The sequence below is a fragment of the Rhagoletis pomonella genome, unplaced genomic scaffold, assembly GCF_013731165.1.
Source record: "Rhagoletis pomonella isolate Grant_MI unplaced genomic scaffold, Rhpom_1.0 Rhpom_scaffold_00012, whole genome shotgun sequence".
Taxonomy (NCBI): domain Eukaryota; kingdom Metazoa; phylum Arthropoda; class Insecta; order Diptera; family Tephritidae; genus Rhagoletis; species Rhagoletis pomonella.
This window is the reverse complement of record NW_023458566.1, coordinates 16,969,833-16,990,597: the sequence shown is the minus strand read 5'-3', so window position 1 is coordinate 16,990,597 and position 20,765 is coordinate 16,969,833. Positions and strand designations below refer to the sequence as shown.

General features: G+C 35.3%; 2 protein-coding genes across 2 annotated transcripts in view; one reads left to right on the top strand and one right to left on the bottom strand.

Moving 5' to 3' along the window:
- Positions 1 to 9,613, bottom strand: part of LOC118747952 (motile sperm domain-containing protein 2-like) — an 18,994-nt gene extending 9,381 nt beyond the window's left edge. The window contains exons 1-3 of the mRNA XM_036482189.1: positions 9,508 to 9,613; positions 3,393 to 3,884; positions 3,083 to 3,336 (exon numbers count right to left, since the gene is read on the bottom strand). Of these exons, the coding sequence (XP_036338082.1) occupies positions 3,083 to 3,336; positions 3,393 to 3,884; positions 9,508 to 9,598 (837 nt within the window). The 5' untranslated portion in view covers positions 9,599 to 9,613. The remainder of the gene's footprint in view (positions 1 to 3,082; positions 3,337 to 3,392; positions 3,885 to 9,507) is intronic.
- A 4,978-nt stretch (positions 9,614 to 14,591) lies between these two features.
- Positions 14,592 to 16,828, top strand: LOC118747473 (xenotropic and polytropic retrovirus receptor 1; the record flags this gene model as incomplete). The annotated part of the gene is given in 3 exon segments (XM_036481524.1): positions 14,592 to 14,771; positions 15,375 to 16,563; positions 16,643 to 16,828. Coding segments are annotated over 3 exon segments (1,444 nt in total), but the record flags the coding sequence as incomplete, so codon positions are not given.
- Positions 16,829 to 20,765: the final 3,937 nt, after the last annotated feature.

Here is a 20,765-nt window from a genome sequence, read left to right as displayed (position 1 = left end):
TTCCAAAGCTATATTAACGCGATTTCCGACTTATTCTTTTCAGAAGTAGCGACACTCTAATAAAAGGGATACGTCTCAAAATTTTGCAGTTAAATTTTTCAGCTGTATGCGTCTGTATGGCCTTTTAAATGAACATAATTTTTAGGTGGAAAAATACAAGTCAATAATAATTATTATCTCTGAGAGCGAAAAATAAAAATCAAATACTAATTAAATATTTTCCGTTGAGCGAATAAATAAAACTCAATATTAATTATAATTTTTAGTGAGAATATAAAAATCATAAATTAACGATTAAAGGTTGATCTAAGTTATTTTATTCATAGTGATTAGGGTTCCTGGTCACAACAATAAAAACACTTGAATCAGCTGATTTATCGATTCTGGCACGAAATGTGGTTTTTGCGTTTCTCACGCCATAGGCACTTCGGCATACATTTGTACTTTTGAGTGAGTAATATTTTTTTACTCTCAAATTACCGAACCCTGTCTGGGAAGCGTGAGGAACAAAGCAAGTGTGAACTGGCATGGAAATAATACGACTTAAATGGATTGAGGGTAAGAAAATTCATATAAAAAGTAAGCAGTGAGCCTTTGAACAATAATGCGTTGTAGGAGTGTGACAGCGGCGCATTATTTAGTTACAAAATATGTAAGAAGTATGAGTGCGAAAGCGGGAGATAACTACATATGTACATAATAGTGCTTAGGATTCCATGAACAATTTACGTATATATTTTTTCGTGCTATACATAAATACATAAGGTGTACTTAAATTCAACTTTAGATATAAACGGTGACACCGACAATCTGATACAATTGCTTGCCTGAACATAACGGTTAAAAGCTCTTCTAAGTATGGTGTATATACATATGTACATATGTTTAAGAAATATGGCTTTAGCTAGAGTTTGATGGTTTGATGGCAAATACCAGCATCAACTAAATTCCAGGTGATTTAATTACCTTTACTTTCAGTTTCCATTTATTTTTTATATATAAACGTGTTAATTTGCGTGACCGTGTGCTTGATTGTAACTTATATGTTCCGAGACCATTTATCCGATTGATTTTAAAATTGTTTAAGTTGTTTTGAGCCTGCTTGCGCGGTTTTATGAGTTGGTCTGAATCCGATTGACGGTGCTGGGGTCGATAAATCAGGAAAAATCGTTATCGTTTATGGTCCGCTTGGGTTTTCATATTCGTATACATAAAGCTTTACTCAAAAATAGACATTTTCCGGACAGATCCAAATGTTACAAACACATGTTACACAAAGCATATTAACTCAGAACTCCCCGTTTGTCAGAATTCTAAATACATTTTATCCATACAGAGAAAGGAAAAATAAATACAACAGAATCTTGGTCAAGCCTTTGCCAGAAGGTAAATATGCGGTCTGTCAACATTTTTTGGTATACATATATAAAAAATTACAAAATTTAAAAATTTTGAATTAATACGCTTTTAAATACTGTGCGCGATATTTAGGTAGATTAGATAGATCTAAGCTGTTCAGGTATTCATCAGACTCAGATTTATACTTTGTATAAATAACTTTAATGACATCTGAAAAATAATTTACTTGCACATATTGAAAGAAAGTTAGTGATTAGTATTCCCGTGGTTGGTCACGTTGGGATATAGGAGAAAAATTCCAATTAAATACTATAAAAAGAAAATTTGATACAAATTTTGGCAACCGGTATAATTTCTTTGGCACAACTATTTCCTACCACCCAGCAGCAAAGTTCACTAATGATGTAAACTAATCTTCCTAAAAGTATGCCTCCTTTTGGTATCATAAATGAATGACTACTTTGTACATAGTTTGTTAAATACATATCCACATCAATGCGTAATGTACTTACACTATCAGCAAATTAAAGTGCACACCTTGTTCTAATATACTATATTATTTACAATTATTTATGAAAATATAGTTCATTATATAATATAAACCATATAAATCAAAGTTTCACACCTTATGTAAAGTTCACAAAAATTCCAAAAATTTTCAACTATTTATACAAAAATTCGAGTATTTATGCAGCTTTGTAGCCCATTAAATTTTAGTGAAATAAAGTGCACGTTTCAAGTCGCTTAAAGTTACCGTTGATTTTTTAGAAATTTTTTTTGTCGCCTTTGCCTCCATATAACGAATAAAAACAATTCTTTTTTATATGGAAGAAACCAGCAACACCCTCCGCAAAAAAATTGAGTGTGTTAACGAACTGCATGCTTGAAAATTTTCTAGAAATTCTTAATAAATTTTATTTTTTTTGAATTTTTTTAAACTTTATATAGAGTGTGAAACATTGATTTTTTGTGGTTTATATTATAGCAGTGCGCGCTTCCACTCCGCAGGGTCTGGGTTCAAGCCCGGTTTAACCCAACATCAAAAACTAGGTTTTTTTTTTTTAACGGCGGTCGCCCTTCGGCAGGCAATGGCAAACCTACGAGTGTATTTCTGCAATGAAAAACAGAGCTTCTCATAAGTATACAATCGCCGTTCGGAGCCGGCGTAAAACTGCAGGTGCCTCCGCTTTGTGTGACAACATCAAGGCGCACGCCACAAATCGGAGGAGAAGCTCGGCCAATCACTACATACATATCGAGCCCTAACCGCCAAAATAACGTAAACGCCATTTTTTTTCAAAATTTTCCTTTCGATGCAGAAATACATCTAGATGCTCGAGGAATATTTCTGCATCAAAAATAAAAGATTGAAAAAAAATGTCGCTTACGTTATTGTTGATGAAAATAATTGTGAATATTATATTAGAACAAGGTGTGCACTTAAATTTGTCTGATAGTGTACATATGTATGTCTGTACGTATTTGTTTACAAACACGCGCATATAGTGACCAAAATATTTTGACAGGCATTGGTTGGCATTTAGCCCGTTTGCATTTAATACATATGTACATATGTATGTACATAAGTGAAATGACTGGCGTGCTGTTTTGGACTCGGCCAAAATCGCTTAGGTGGTTACAGTGCCAATAAAGAAGAAGAAGATGTACATAAGTGCATATAGTTATATTAGCTTTTAACAATAAAAATTAGGTTCTTACTCACCTTCTTTTCATTGTTGCTCGGTGATTCTGGCGTGCGTGGTGCCTTCTTTGGCAGTGTTCCATTACTTATCACAGTTAATGCTGTTGGCCTCTGCGCTTTTTCAGGCACAAATTTGAACTCATAAAGGTCGTTGCCTCCCCAGCTGGCAAGGCAATTCTTTTTGTCCACGTACTGAGTAATATCCTTTTTCGATATCATTTTGAGAATTTCCAGCGCTTTGGCTGGTAGGAAACCCTTTATGATTTTAAACGCAGCTGTGACGAAGAAATTAAAATTTTTCAATTCGAAATATAAAAAGGAATTAACTTACCATTCAGCATCCAAGCCATTTCGAAAACGAGTATATAATTTAATGTATTCGGATAGTACATTTTGAATGTTTCAATAATTCGCTTAACAAAGTCCAGATCCATGCCGGACACACCGGTGCCGGCCATATCGAAGAAAATCGTCATTTTATCCATATTCGTTTCGCGATGTATGCGTTCGATCCAATAGACCACAACGCGTATTACTTCATCCATGTCCTTTGTGCCCTTCACATGCAGCTTTGTGCGAAAGATGAGCAATGTCTTGCCATCCACATCTTTGTTGTGCGCAAATACGACGCCATCGTGCAGATATTCCTTAACCAAATTATTTTCATTTAAATCGTAAGCTCCATACTCCTGCCGCCATATACAAGTTTCCCATAGTTTATTTAAGGCGACTTGCATTTCCAAATCGTACATTTCAAGAAAGCGTCTTAGCCAAATACTGTCTGCATTGCGAATTCGATCGAGATCGTTCCAATGGAAAGGCACTGAAATGAAAAGAAGAATGGTACCTATAGTATTATTATCATTATGAGCTTTAAGCACTGGGACCTCTAAGGTGGTAAATTGTGCGAGAAATGGAATAGTAGAATAGGGATTAACTTGTTGTTAAACAAATGTGTGCACTAGGGTGGTGCATGCGAAAAAGTAAAGCCGGTATTTTTAAGCTCTCACCCCCTAGGATTGTTCTATACCGAAACAAAATATATCGATTTTTTTATTTTGTTTTGAAATCAAAATATATTTAGAGGTCGCTCAAAGCGCCTAAACTTTTCCATGTATTTTCGTAGAAATTGTATAGAATAGTTAAAAATCAAAATTTTTTTACCAGAAAACTCTGTTTATCTGCAGGAGATTCCCAACAATAATACCCAAGTGTTTATTTAACCAGTTTTTCATCGCAACTATAATTTATAGGTCCGCCAAAAATCCATAAAAACCCCAAAAAATGCATTGGGCGGACCAATAAAAAATCGTTAGTATTAAAAACTAGTCGAATAAGCAGTTGGTTGTTATTATTGAAAGTCTCTTGAAGAGAACCAGAGTTTTCCGATCGAAAAATATTGATTTTCAAGAGCTCTTTACCATTTCTACAAAAAGTTGTTTATTTCCCATATAAAAATACAAGGAAAACTTTAAGCTCTTTGAGTGACCTCTAAATATTTTTTGATTGCAAAATAAAAAAATATGGGTATACTTTAGCATACAATTCCGACTTTACTGTTTTTTTACCACCTTAGTGTGCACATATTTTATGTTAGGGATATTCGCTAAGTCTTGCTTAACCCTTGCACTGCGCAATGAAGAAAAAGCGAAGTGGTTGGTTTAAAGTACACAACCTATCACGCAAAAATCCATCAAAACAACATTTCACGTGCATAAAATCAAAATGATATTACGGTTTAATGGCACACCCGTGAATTTAAAAGCATAAGTCGATTTACACTTAAAAATAATTGAAAACATAGACGTGTATTCAACGCGTGACCGATGTAAAATGTGTTAGAGATCAGTCGAACGTTTAGAGGGTCAGACGATTTTTTCATAAATTAGTTGTATTTAACTTTTGTGTATTGTTTATTAGAGGTTTACGCCGCCGAGCCACGTCACCGCCGCCGCCGCCGCCGCCGAGTTACGAAAATATCGGAGCGCCGTCGGCGCCTAAGGAATTTTGTACGTAATTTTCATGATGTACATATGCGCATTGAAATAAATCGTTTGAAGGAACTAAACTCGTATAAATAGCGCTATTTTACGAAATGAAAAATACTTTTTTAAATTAATTTTTTTTTTAACTAATTTGGACCACTGCATTGGAATATGAACTCCTTTATGTTTCTAAAAAAAAAGCGAAACTCAGAAAAAACATAGGAAAGCGTTTATTACAGTTAAACACTTGTAACCCGACGATTTTTTCCGCAGTAGTCAAACATTTTTTTTCAATACTACAACAGAAGGTTGCATTTTTCGATAGAAACGAAATCGGCATTAGAAAGTAGTTTTAACAGAAGCGCCCTTATTGCATCTAACTCCTCAATTATTGGAGATAAAACAAAAACAAAGTTTATTTTCTTGTGTATTTTTTTCTTTAATAAAGAGTTGAATATTTTTTTAACAGATTTTTAATAAAAAGCAAAACCTTTGTTTGCTAATATTTACAATCGTCAGTTATTTTATTCTGGGGTCTCACAGACGTTAGCATTCATAAGTGTTGGCCAAAACCTAGGAAGGTTTTGCTCCATCGCATCGCAATGTTTCCCCCTTTTTGGTGAAAATTTGTATTATTTTCCATTACATTCGGTTATCCTAAGAAAAATTTGACGTTTAATATTTTAGAGAAATTTTAACCATCTATAAGCCATTTTTTAGGCAGTGGGTCAAAAAGGCCCGATCTGGTGGGAGTTGATGGGTTAAAATGTTGGTAAAAAGTAGACGAATCTAGTTTTCAATCTACAACCCGCAAAAGATCGTAAGAACTACGTAACTTAACATAACGGTAGATAAGATTATTACAAAAATGTATTAATAGCGGCATAAATTACTCCAATAACTTAATTTTTTTATTTCTTAAAATTTAAATAGTACATACGGATCTGTTCTCTTGTTCGCCCATCCATCATTCAAGTAGGAAGTAAAAATATTTAATTTTAAAACTAATTCAGGAATGATTTGAATAGAGTTAAAATCTGAATTGGCATGGCGAATGGCTAACGCTGACAAGATGACAGGATAAGATTAGTAGCCTCATGGCTCTTTGGAATCTACCTTGTGGGCGTCGCCGCCGCCGCCGCCGATTATCTTTGTATTTGACCACGCCGCCGCCGTTAAGCCTGTCGGCGTGAACCTCTAGCGTATATACATATGTATGTACATATATAAATGATGATATAAATACATTTGTGTATAAGTATGTCAACATTAGGAACGCCGCGACCAATGACTGGTAATTTATTTCAAATGAATCAATATACATATGTATGTATGTATGTAGTTACGAGCACATTTATGTACATACATTCTTATTTAGACTTTTTTAACCTTAAATTTTAATAGAAGTCTCAGTTGGGGTTAAAAAAAGCTATGCACATACACACATGCGTATGTATTACATACATATAGAGTTTTGTAGAAAAGCCAAATGATTGCATACTAACTAAATTGGTTTTATTGCTTCTATATTCTTCAGTGATGAAGTCCAGCTAACTTTTTGTGAATTCAAAATTGAATTAGTGAGGAGTGTAGAAATATGGCCCTCAAGTACAACGAATTATCAAAATGCTTTTTTTTTTATCTACCAGGTGTTTTCTTACGAAGGTGTGTCTGTATGAATGTATATTTTTATAATATGTATGTATGTATGTACATAATGTAGTGTGTCTACACTACGTATGTACATATGTAGATATGTGTACTAGAGTTTACTCAATATGTTTAGTCAAAAACTTAAAACACGATTGAAAACTTACGCCCACAAACGAACTTTGGCCGTAGATTGATTTTTTTGTTTTTTAATGTGTAATGTTAATTTTTCGAATAATTTGCTTACCTGGCAAGCAACTGAAATTAAACTTAGTCAGTATCAGCTGTTTCAACTACAATCAGCTGCAGACTGCCGCACTGTGGTGTTAGCCAGTGATTTCAAATGGTTTATTTATGTATAGGAAAAAAAATTGGTAGCTGGATCATTGCACAGTTTCACGAAAGAAATTTCAGTTAAAAATGATTTTTCTTTTGTCAAATTTAATATGAAAACTGAAAGTCTTTGATCGATTATATTAAGCTGCATAGTGGACAAATACATATGAGTAGTTGCACTTGGGTGATTTTATAATAGAACGCCATAAATTTGAAAAAACGACTACGACAACAAGTAACATTTAAATTGAATCTTTTTTATTATTACCTGAAAATTTGGATAAATAAGAGCCCTATTAAATTGTAACATAACACAACATGACATAAGATTATATTAACAGTTTATACGACTTAAAGCCGTTTTCTAAGTTCATCAGAAGATGTATACTTTTGAAAGATTATAAATAAGTATGATAGCGACTTTTGGAAGAAGAGTTAACATTTGATGCTATTTTTTTCAGAATATAAAAAGATTTTGCACTGTGGTGTTAGTGGACATGAAACTACTTTAAATACTGGTACGTAATCCACCAAAAACTAAAAATCTAAAAAATGCACATTCGATTAGCTCAACTCCATGAGGACCAAGTGAAACATGCTTCCACAAAAGAAAAAAACTACCCATAAGGAAATTATCAGAACATTTTAGAATTTGTAGTTTCTTTAGTTTTTACTTTTTCTTAGAGACTGTAAATGAAGGTTGTGTACTTTTCGATTTTCAAAGCTAAAAGACATAGTAAAATATTACTGCGCTGCTTTTTCAAAGAAACTGTAAGAGTCCCCTCTCATCATAGAATATGACTTCCTCGTGATTTAAAAAAATTTATTTATAAGACAAAAATAAAAAAAATTTGGTTCTTTTAATTGATTTAGAGCTTTATGCTCGCTATTTTCCGGAAAAGTCTTATACTAGTCCCGACGAGTCAACGAGCAATGTTGCTAGAACGGTTTACGTATCGTAATTTTGCTCATACCGGGAGGAAAGATGTTTAAATATCAAAATTATTAGGCAAATTTTGCTTCAGGGACATAAAAACCTATCGAGTCCCTTGTTCAAAGTATTATTGCTTAGTTTTGCTTGCTTTTTATTAAAAAATATGTGTACTATGTGTCTCTCGTAAAAAACAGAGAAAAACATTTTTATTACTAAAAATTAAAATTAGTTTAAATCAAAATAGGTATGCTTATTATATTTATATGTACATACATGTATACCTCTATATTGCTAGTATATATGTTCAAAGTACACAATAACATTGAAATCAGTAAATCTTTGCAATTTTGATACTTAGGCAGTTTGGTAGTTGGCAAAACCTAAAAATATGCCAGCCAATTTTGCAAGCTTTCCACATTTTTCCTCTTCTTTTCACTTTGACGCAGCGGTACTTTTACAAAAGCCGAATATACTTTAAACCTCCAAACTCTTATATTTTTTTTTTTGAAAAATTATAAAAATTATCAAAATTGGAATCACATTTCACGCTTATATTTCTGCAGCACCAGACCACTGTGCAGTTAAATAGCGCGACATTTTTCTACATTACGCACGTGTATGTATGCTTGTTTGTACATACATATGTACATTTATAGCAGGTAATTACTTAGTAGCAGTAAATTTTTATTTTGTGAAATGACACAAACAAGTAGCTGTATAGAAATAAATGAACTTGAACTTCGATTTCAATAAATACGATTTTACGAAGTTTTAAATTTTTTATAATGCTTTTAAAGACTTTCGAAACGGTTGACAACTTTGAGTAGATTAACAAAACAAAAACATTTGCCGAAAACTATTAAGACTAGTTTTTAGGTAGTAAATTATAAAACTAATAATAATAACATTCATGACACATTTAAGAGGTCATTCTTGGATTAAATACGCATATGAATGTGTAGAAGTATGTATGTATGTATGTCGCGCGGATAAATAAATGTCGTATGTGAAAATTGGGCCAAATTGGGTCAAATTGAGCTAATAATGCAGTCATATTAAATTAATCAAGATCTTTCAGATGGCGTTACCCGTTTTGGATGTCTCTTTTAGTTTCCGAGATATTGAGTGAAATTTAAAAAAAATGTTATCACATTTTGTCGTGTCATACGAAATTCCTGCAAAATTTTTGCCAAATGCAAGGCGTGCCATACAATATGTATTGTCATATTAATTTTTTTAAATCACTTAAAATTCATTTACAACAAAAGCACTCAATTCTTTATGATTTATTGTTATATTGTTTCTTTTATGTCGTAACACAATCAAAGGCCAACAATGTTGTACAATTAAAAATCAACGGATTTACTGAACTTGAATGCAATTCGTATCTACTTAATGTGAAACGTTCAATTTCCTGGATACCACATTCATACCTCCATTCACTTTTCACAAGGCGCACTACTCATGAAATTCTATCATAATTAACTTTGCATTTACTAACTAGCGACACTGTTGTTGTTGTTGCTGTTGCTGTTGCTTACCTTCTGGTGGGTTTTGTTCATATTTTTTGTTGAATAAATTTCGCAGTTCATCAATTTGTGTTTGCGTGGGTGTTTGTACTTTGGCTGGCATTTTTGATTAAGTTTGTTTTATTTATCTATGTATTTGTCATAAAACTAAAATTTTCAAAATAAAAAATTCAATTGACATACATAGTTTATTCGATTAGCGGTTGAAACGCGTTTAGTTTCGTTGAATTACTCTAAAACGCTTACAAAAATTTCACTGCACTTCCGCTTTACGGATCCGTACCGCTGCAACGCCAAAAATGTACTGGGGGCTTGTAGCGCACCGCCTATACTAATAACATTCGTCCGCAATCTAATGGAATTCTCAATTCCACTATGTATTAAATTGCATGAAATGTTTACAGTGAAAATGTCTCATATTTATGCCTTATTTATTTGTATGTTGAATAGAGTAAATAAATTCGAACTATGTACAACCGAAACCATTGCGATGCGCTCAACTGTTCGACTTTAGACGATGGCCAGAGCACTGGTGTGCACTTATCAACAAAGCGCGCCAATAGCGCTGAAATCTAATCTAATAAAGATTAACGAAGAAACATGTGTAGCCATGTGTAGTTCATTTACATACATACACACATATTTTGTGGGTACTTTTTTTTTTTTTTGTTACTGTTCGAATACAAAAAAGAGACCACGATTTGTTAAGATCACGCGGCTTAATATCTATTATTGCAATGATTTGCACGCACGATCGCGCGCCGGACTCGCGCAAGAACTGAACTGACAAATTCGCTTTTGATTAATGCAATGCAAATGCGTTCGATTCAAATGAGCTCAATAAAATACACTGCACATAATACGGGCGGGCATACGATATGCTATCGTCAAAGAAGTAGAAACAGAAGCCAAAGCCAAAATCAAAATCAAAATCGATTGCGGCGAGGTCGCCGACATCGGCAACGGCAGACGCGTCGCGCTGCGCCATCACAGTAATCAATAAATAACCAAAGGCTGAATTAAAAATCGAAAAGGCAACGACGCATTAAACAAACACCAAAAAATGGTAAAACAATGCGCATCGACAGACGACCTACAAAAAAAATCTATGCTAAATATATACATACATACATATAGATACAATGTATGTCATACATACAAACATATGTATATACATACATACAAATATGCATATGAAGACATTGGCGACGCTTTGAAAATAGATCAAACGGCAAAATGAGTAAAACATGTTTTGAATTTTCAATTAAAATCGGTATATCGACTCGCTTCCGAGCGTTGAGCACACTTTCCGGTTGACTATCTGTATATGTAGGAGTACTTAAGTTATGCATGACTGAGCGCCATTCGCTTCCACTGAGACGAGTTCTTTCCGCGCTCGATCGCGCTTGCTCTCCCACGTAGGGATGTCGGAAAAATATCGTTGTATAAATAGTCGATGTATCGTTGCATTGATGTTCTTTGAAAACTGACATCTCTAGCACATTAAACCGCCGTTTCAGTTTCTCTGTTATGCAAAAAAGAGGAGTTTGACTGAAATATTGAAATCACTGCAAAAAGTTCCATGAGCAACATAATTAGCTCAGTTACAGTTAGTAATTTGAAAATGTGTGAGAAATTTTTTTTAAGTCATCGATAACTATTATCTTAAGACTTCAAAAATTTGTTTAAGTCTTAAAAGACGGGGCTTGGTCAGGACCATTTCGGGATTAGTTTGTGGCAATTTCGGGACTAGTTGGGGACAAGTTCGGGAACAGTTTAAAACTTGTTGCGGAGTAGTTTAGGACAGGTTAGGGCCTATATTAAGTATGTATATATAGTCCTGAACTGGTCCGAACTGATCCCAAACTACTCCCCAACTAGGTCCGAGCTGGCCCCTAACTAGCCCCGTCTTTTAAGCGTTACAAAATTTTTTCGCACTCATAATTATTATGAATAGACTTTTATAATATACATAAGTCTAAAAATAAAAGTCTTTGAAGACTTAAAAATATTTATCTCACTGATAATTATAATGAAAAGACTTTTATTATATAAGTCTTAAAGCAATAGTTGTGGATGACTTAAAAAAATTTTCACACACATAATTATTATGAAAGAACTGTTATAATATAAGTCCTTGATCAATAATTATAGATGACTCGAAAAATATTTATCTTAATATAATAATTATTGATTGACTTTTAGTTTTTTCTCTTATAATAGTTATGTCTCTGGTTAGTAGAGCTTACTGTTGCGGTGGCTATTGCGCGGTTGAGCTTTCGCGAATAATTATATATACTCTCTCTACTGAAAAAACCAACAACGGTTTTGTTAAGGGGCAATCACCTAATCGCCAGTTATTGAAGCATTCTAGAAACTCGATAACACTGAGCGCCCAATGGCTACCCGCATTGCTGCAGCTTTCAATGCATTCAGGTGGTCGGCACGTTCATTCGCTCACCGTTTGCTGTAGTAGTCACAGAGCGCATTTTTACTAAACAGTAACGTGTTTATGGTTGTATGAAGTTCGGCGCGAAGGTAAATTTTGTATTTATTTGCTATGACAGCCGCTGGTTGGGTTTGTTTACATTTCTAATGATATGCAATCAAAGCAATAACTTACTATAGAGTATTGAATACATATTTACATTTTGAGTGACTTCCCTATTAAATGATCATTTGATCACCATAACTAAATGATATTAGATAATGATTTGATCTCAACCAAGGTCAGGTATACAAAGATACAAAGTAGCGAACATGTAAGTTAACGCCTTCGGCAACAAACAAAGCAAACAGCATTTGAGGCGTAAAGAAACGAAAGGTGAGATGGTTAAAAATGTCACTGTCAAATATTTTAAATATTTGGGTAAAAAATATTGATAATTAATACGGAAATACTTTCATATGTATGTACATAAAGGCTCGAGCAGAAGAGGATTTGATTGTAGAAAGAAAATAGTTTTCTAGAAGCTGACGCCTTCAATTTAGAGGGAAGTTAATAAAATTTCTTCTTCCTCTTATTTGGCGCTGTAACCGCCTAAACGGTTATAAGCAAAAAGTGTTATAAGTAGGAAGCTTTTATGCCGTAATGCCCTTTTTTATGGAATAGTGTTTCTGATTATGACTTTTTCCGGCGAAAGTGGAAGTTTGAAAGGTTAGAAAATTTTCGAAACCAAGCGACTTTGAAAAAAAGTTAAAGACATTATAAATGTGGGACTATAAGAACTATGAAATCCTGAAAAGATATTAATAAGAGTAATTTATATATAATTTCTTGTAAAAACTCAGAGACTTTCTCAAATTAAAGCCGGAGATTATCCATCCACGATGATGCTACACTGAAAAAATCCTTCGACTACGCATTCATAGCTGTACAACGATAGCAACAGAGTCGACTGACTGAAACAATTGATTAGGAATATCTGGCAAAACTACGAAAAGTAGAATAGAAGTATATGCATATGTATATATGTAAGTGATACTTTTCAATCCCGGCCCAAAATGAAAATTAATAAATAAATGTTGATACTTTGGGGGTAGTTAAAAGTTGTCTCTTTAATCGAATCGCAGAAGCAGCAGAGAGTGCCATAAAAGAATGAGTGCAGTTGGAATCCTTTTAAACTATACCCACCCAGTAACCTCTTGGCGTAGTTCACTTGAGCACCCCTGGTGCTGTGCTCTGCTTAATATTCTTTAATTTTTGGGCTTTATATATGAACCCATTGCCAGGAAGTGCCCAGGGCCAATTGGGGCTGGCTACCAGTGAGGATTTTGATAGTTCCTGTTAATTTTTATTTCCGCATACATACTGATGGTTTTAACTTGAAATGTGCTCGGATACCTTCAAATTGTCATCGATGTCCTAGCTCTGATACTACAGACACCCGATCCAGTGCCCTCAGAAATTTTCTAGCCCTCTTTGTATCTGTAGATGCCTTTCAAAATTGCGCTGTAGACTGCGATTCTATACTGAATGTCTTCTCGCCACCTGCTCTATGATTAAGTGTAGATACCCAAGCGCTAACCTCAGGCAAAATACCCCTTTTCTGGGTGCCAATAGAGCATTTCTTTTGACCTTCAGAATTCGCTGGTATGCTTCCAATATGAATCGCCGCGCTAACTTCTATTTATTTTGGCTCATAATTCTTGCAGATGGTCGTTCAATATTCTTGTTTTTCTTCTTAGGGTACAGATAAACATATATTATTGACCATTCAGTAATATGAGGTTAGCTGGGCTGATCCCTGAGGTCTCACATAGACCACTAGTCGGTTTTTTAGTGTTACTAATTTACTTAAACCTTATTAACAATTTGCTGGTGCTTTGGTCTGCAATATTCTGCAGTCAGAAAGAGAAAGCAGACCCTCCTACGATCTTCCAAAAAGCATGGTGTGCTTTAAGAGTAACCTCAGACAGAGTTGCACTCTAAAAAAAATTTTTGTAGATTTCCTAGCTAAAAGGTAGATTACTGATTTCCTACCTTATTATTCGCGAAATTACATGCTCGATTTTTCAAAGAATAGTTTGTTTAAATTTCCGACTTTTTAGAGTGTAATATAGCTGCTGTGGTGTGCGTAAATTTACTACGAAAGTGTGTAAAAGCTACAAAATACACATCTGCTGTTTGATTTCACCCGTAGCATTGTGTAAAGCCGCTAACAAAAAGTATTTTTACACACGAAAATGTGTAAACGAGAAAAATACATATTTATCGTGTAAATTTACCAAAAAATTTTAAAAATAAACAAAAATATACTCGATTTATAGTCGCATTTTTAAACAGATTTTTTAGAGTGTGTGTCAGTCCTAACTAGAACGCACGATATGATGTGAGACATTTTTCCGTAAATAATCCATGCTTGAATGTTTTCGAATTTAGTTGGCGTTTTAGTCACTGAGCACCAATAAATACAAATAAATATTTTCGTCTTATTCCATTTAAAAAATAAGCTTAAATTTTTCTCGCTAAAAGCTGCATGGCACTGAAAAGCTATGCAAGCACAAAAGCTAAGCATTTTCCGACCATATGTTTTCCCACAAATTTCACTTTTCATTCAAATGCGTGTGTGTGTGTGTGTGTGTGTGCCTGTGTGTCAAAGTGTATTCGTATTGACTGTGCCCGTGAAAATGCTGCCAGTGAAAAAACGAGTGCTGTTCAATTATTTAGTGAAATTAAAGTGAAATAATATAAATCGCGCATTAAAATGAAATTTGCCGAACACTTGAGCGCACATATAACACCGGAATGGCGAAAACAATACATAAACTACGAGGTATGAGCCGCATTTCGGAGGATGAATCTTATTTGCGTTTTCGGATGTTGGTCAGTGTAAAGTGAAAATATTGTAGATACTGGTACAGCTGGTGGGCGGTCGATGACAGCTGCTGTCAATGGGGTGGGTGACGTCATGAAAGCTCAGAAGGTAGTTGTCAAAGTGACGAGCTTATATTTTGGCGCAAAAAAGTGTTTGGTGTGCTGCGCATGACCACAAAGAGACACGTGTTGCAGAGTGTTTAGAAGATGGAGATGTAAACAGAGTGAAAATCACATGTTTTTGGCAAATTTGTTTACAAACAATGCATGTAAACAAGGCGAGCTTTTGCAAGTAGCCGGGGAGGGGTAGGAGCTTAGTGTTACACTTTCACTGAGTGCTTATGTACTTAAGACATATATGTATATAGATACTCACAAACCCAGATTATCATTGTGTCTACATCAGTGGCCGATTTGCTGGTTTGCAAAGCAATTTTACGCTGCGAGAAAATTAGAAACACTCATGTGCTATGTTAAAGCAACGCTTCTTTCTATTCTTATAAACTTTCTCTTTTAATTTCAAATTTTTTTTATGCGCACTTACTTTCACCGCAAACAACAGGAAATGAAGGCTATGCTTTATGCGGCCGTGGAGCAGGCTCCCTCCGCAGAGCTCGTCGATCCGGAGGTGCTGTCGCGTTACTTTGCTAAATTCGATGAGCAATTTTTCCATTACTGCGACAAAGAGTTGGCCAAAATAAATACCTTCTATTCAGAGAAAATGGCGGAGGCTACACGCAAATATGGCAATCTCCGTAGTGAGCTTAGCGAGACGCTCGAGATGGGCACTGTGAAGAAGCAACCGGCTTGGAAGTCCAAGACGCCCTTGGGCAAGAAGAATGTACCTGCGCGCAAGATACAGGATCTCAAATTGGCATTTAGTGAATTTTATTTGGGTTTGATTTTGTTACAAAACTACCAGAATTTGAATTTCACGGGCTTTCGCAAGATACTCAAGAAGCACGATAAGCTCTTGAATGTGAGCGATGGTGTCAGGTGGCGTGAGGAGTATGTGGAGGCGGCGCATTTCTATGTCAATAAGGACATCGATCGGCTCATACAGGAAACGGAGCGCGCCTTCACCAACGACATTGAGGGCGGCGATCGACAGAAGGCAATGAAGCGCTTACGTGTGCCGCCGCTGGGTGAGCAGCAAAGTCCATGGACCACCTTCAAGGTGGGCCTCTTCTCAGGCGCTTTTGTTGTGCTCTTTCTCACCGTTGTACTGTCGGCCATATTTCATGGCTTCGGCAAGGATTGGCGCGTCGGTTTGCGTATGTTTCGCGGCCCCTTTCTCATCATCGAATTCCTGTTTCTGTGGGGTGTCAATGTCTATGGCTGGCGTTCGTCGGGCGTAAATCATGTACTCATCTTCGAGCTGGATCCGCGCAATCATCTCTCTGAGCAGAATATCATGGAAGTGGCCTCAGTGTTTGGCGTTATTTGGGCCATTTGTGTGCTGTGCTACATTTACTGTGATCCACTAGGCATACCGCAGTATTCGGCACCCATTTTCCTCTACACACTAATGATTGCATTTCTGCTCAACCCGACGAAGACGTTTCACCATGAGGCGCGCTATTGGGCGGTGCGCGTGCTTAGTCGAGTTGTCATGGCGCCATTTTTCTTCGTGACCTTCGCGGATTTTTGGCTCGCCGATCAGCTTAACAGTCTTGTGCCGGCCTTTCTTGACATACCCTTCGTTATTTGCTTTTTTGGTGAGAATCCCAACTGGCACAGGACGGGTAACGGTAAGTTTGCCGCATTTATTTAAACTTCTTCTTATTGGGATTCGTCTAATTATAACAAAATTTGTTTTTGTAACAACAGATGGCACTACTTGTGTTAGGGACATCTCCATGGTGCGTCCGGTTGTCGCTATTTTGCCGGCCTATTGGCGATTCGCTCAGTGTATTCGTCGCTATCGTGACACGCGTGAAGCTTTTCCGCATCTGGTGAATGCTGCCAAGTACGCAACATCGTTTTTTGTTGTAATATTCTCCTACAAGTTCCAAACAACCGCAGGTAAGTGGGAGGGCTGCTGCTTTAAGTGGCTGATGGTATCAAATGTCAAATGCTTGGGAATAAGTTGTGGGAAGACATTTTCGATATCCATCTTCTTTGAACACTTTAAAGTTATTATTAACTTGTTTAAGTATCTACTTATGCTCGCAATTAAATGAATGCTTTCAGATTTGTGCACGCAATTAAATTATTTGAGAGACAAATATTTAAATTTAACTTTTACGTCTCTCACTTAAAGCGCAAAAACTATTTAAGCGAATACTTCTCTACTTTTTTTGTTGCGGTAAAGTTCGGTAAGGCACACTTGCAGTGTTGCCAGAACTTTTTGGGCCGACCGGCTAAATTGGCCAAAAAAACTGCTAAGACGGGTTAAAATTTCCGAATTGAAACTTAGTTGCGCAAATTGGTAATTTCAATCATTTATAGTTTAGAAATAAAAGAGGCTGATGCTTTGCAATATACCAACTTGGAACTCAGCCTTTTGCTTCACATGAAAATTCGTGCCCTTACGTTCATAAAAAAAAAAAAAATACAGTGACCCAAATATAAACTGGGACGCGACATTTTAACAAGGTTTGGCTACTTTTCTTAAGTTTTTTAATGTTTATTATTTTTCATGAATTTTTTGCACAATTTCAACAAAATTTTTTAACTTTTTAGTCAGCATCTTTAGAAAATATTATGGTATGCAGCTTTGTAGTCTATTAAATTCTAGTTTATTGAGGTGCAAATTTGAACTAGCGAGATCTTACTGGTGATTTTTGGCATTTTTTTTAATGACGGTGTTACGATTTTTTTTTTTCCATACAAACTATGTTCAACAAGTCTTTTTATATGTATACAATGCCAAACACCGTCAACAAAAAAATTCCAAAAAATCGGTGGTAACTGCTAGGTACTTTAAATTTTTTACTTTATTATACTAAAACTTTACATTTCTAAAGATTTAATCAGCATCTTAAGTTAAAAATTTTGGTGAAAAATTGCAGAAAATTAATAAAAAATAAACACTAAAAAACTAAAGAAAAATAGCCAAAACTTGTTTTGGTGAAAATTTTCATAATTTCATATATTTTCATAAAAAAGAACAAACATTAAATGTCGCGTCCCAGTTTAAATTTGGCCACTGTCTATGTGCTTAAAATAAAAATCATTGAAATCGGCCCAGTATTTGAAGACTTTTCGGATTAGAAAAAATTCTATTTAAATTGCATATATGTAACACAGTTCGACATGAGAAATTTCCCCGAGATAAAGCTACCCATTTCTAATAGATTTCGGGTCTCTAAATTCGTAAAAATGGAAACTTATATATACAAATCTTAAGAAAATATTGCAAATAGGAAAATCGGCTAAAACCGTCAAATTTTTTTTGGGCAAAGCGGCTAACAAATCGGATGCCGGCTAAACCGAATTTTCTCCGGCTGTTCGCTTTCGCAACCGGCTAAATCTAGCCGGAAAACGGCTAAAATGGCAACACTGCACACTTGAAACTTTTGCGGACAACACAATTCCGACATACCGAAAAAGCTTACAAGAAACAAAGACATACATATCGTCGTTTAAAGTACAAAACCACGTATCGTCGATCTGCAAAACCGCGCAACTGACATTTTTTGCCAAAAATTGGCACGCGCCCGGAAATATACTAGCCAGAAATGCGACTGCTTTATAAAAAAAAGAGAACCATTTTGATATATGAGTTTTATTACCCTCTACAAAATAATTTATGCAACCTCACATACGCGGTTTTGTACTTTAAACGACGATATGTATATCTGCAATATAAATATGAAATAAGGCGCGTATTCCTGACAGAGTTTTTATATTCTCTCTCGGGTATTAAAGTCGAAACGAACCTTATATGCGCGTATACTACTAGCGCAAATAAATTTATTTCAGCATTTAGCTGTTGACAGTTGGGAATTATTAAGCCTGCCAAAGTTTAAGCAGCGCTTATATAAATATTTTTCACGAGCATTTTGTGGCTTCAAAAGTACGAACAGCGGTAAATGGTTAGATATATAAAAATATGTGTTTGAAAACGCTGTTGGCAAGAAGATTTAGAATTAATTATGATTTCTAGGTTCGTTACAGCGAAGTACCCTTGAAATTGGCACGATAAACAACTAATTAAAATGGTTAGCAAAATAAATATATACATACATACATACTTAATGCAAAAAACTGCCTGACATTGATAATAAAACACCATTTGTAATGAAGAAAGAAAATAAATGCAAATGATTTCCCCCAGAATAAATAGGCTGAACGTTGGCTTGGCAGGGCGAACACCTGTAAGAATAACCATGGCGACTTATACTAGGTTTACATATACAAAAGTAGATTATCCTCATTTTCGAGCTTAACTCCCTAATCTCTAATTAGTAAAAGAGGTTGGCGTCTCTTGTTTATCTGTAATTATAAACCGGTGTACAGCCTAGTTTTATCGATTATTTTTGCGAAGAAGAGGAGGAATGCCAAATGTAAAAGGCAAGGAAAAGAGGTCTGTAAAGGTATTTTTAATAAAATACTAAGTTAAAATATATTTGAATTGTTTAATATAGCAGAACAAAGTGATCACGGTGGTACAGAGAAGAAAGATAACATTTCCTTGAGATGTGAGAATAACAAGCACAATAAATTTGACGGCTAATAATCTGAGATTTGCCTGTATAAATAGGGTGATTGAAAAACGAGCTTTGATTGAGATTATATTGATATGTGAACATAGTTTTAGTGGTCCCCACGGGTGGGCGATAGTGAAGATCATAAAATTACCCTGGCATTCAGTAAGCGGTCTCTAGTCACTAATAGTTACTTTTGGTGGTGAACTTGGATTTTGAGACTATTTGGTACTCAGTACGCTGTCTCAAGTCTCTAGTCTCAAAAATAAGTCACTAATTTGTCAGCTGGCTAAGAGCCGGTCACAAAAATAGAAGTATGGAGGAAAAGCTTATTTCTTTCCATTCTATTAAAAAAAAAAACGCGAAAATGAAGCGAGGAAATTAGTTCAACAACAATTTCATTAGGAAGTAAACCAAAATGTTTTAATTTCATACAAATGTATTGAAAAAAAATTAATTTTTTTGTTTTTAAAACATTAAAATCTAAAGATTGTTAAAAAAAAAATAAAACTAACAAAAAAAAAAATAAAAAAAATCCTCTACGGCCGAGAAGGACTTGAACCCGGACCCTCTCGGCTGCCAGCCTAATGCTTTGACCACTCGCCATTGCGACTCTTCGGGCAGCGCGGCAAAAGGCATACGTAAACGCTATCAGTTCACTGTCAGTGTTTGTTTTCACCACACATTTTTGGTGAACTTTTTGTGACTCTCCCCTTCTGAATACCCAAATCGTCTCAAGTCACAAAAATAGTCACTAATTGCTAATCTCAAATTTAGTGACTTGAGATGAGACTGAATTACTGAATCCCAGGGTTAATCAATGTATGCAGGGAGATCGGCATATTGAATATATACATTATATAAATTTTTCTTAACCTATGTTTTGTAACTAAATTTATATAAGAGTGTTTATATGGATACGTTTGCCTTGCACATTCAAGAGAGACGATCTAGTCATATGTAGTGGGAGAAGTTTAGGCTCAATGTGGCCATCACTCCCTATCGCCGAAAATGCTGTTGAACTCTCTGAGGGATTTGGGTTTCCAGGAATTGTTGTGATGAGTAGAGGACACCATAGGTCTCGGTGTAAAACTCACTTTGTTATATATTTATCTATCTTTATGGCGTACCGAATGAATTTGGTATCCCTGCGAAACTACTTAATACGTCTTTTTCAATTGCCTGCCGATCCCAAGTCACCGTACTTATTTTTACGAAAGTTCTTCCCGATCTTTAAACCTTCCGTAAGGAGCCCGAAATCTCTGGAAAATTTCTCGGACGTTCTTCCTCTGGGCCAGCAT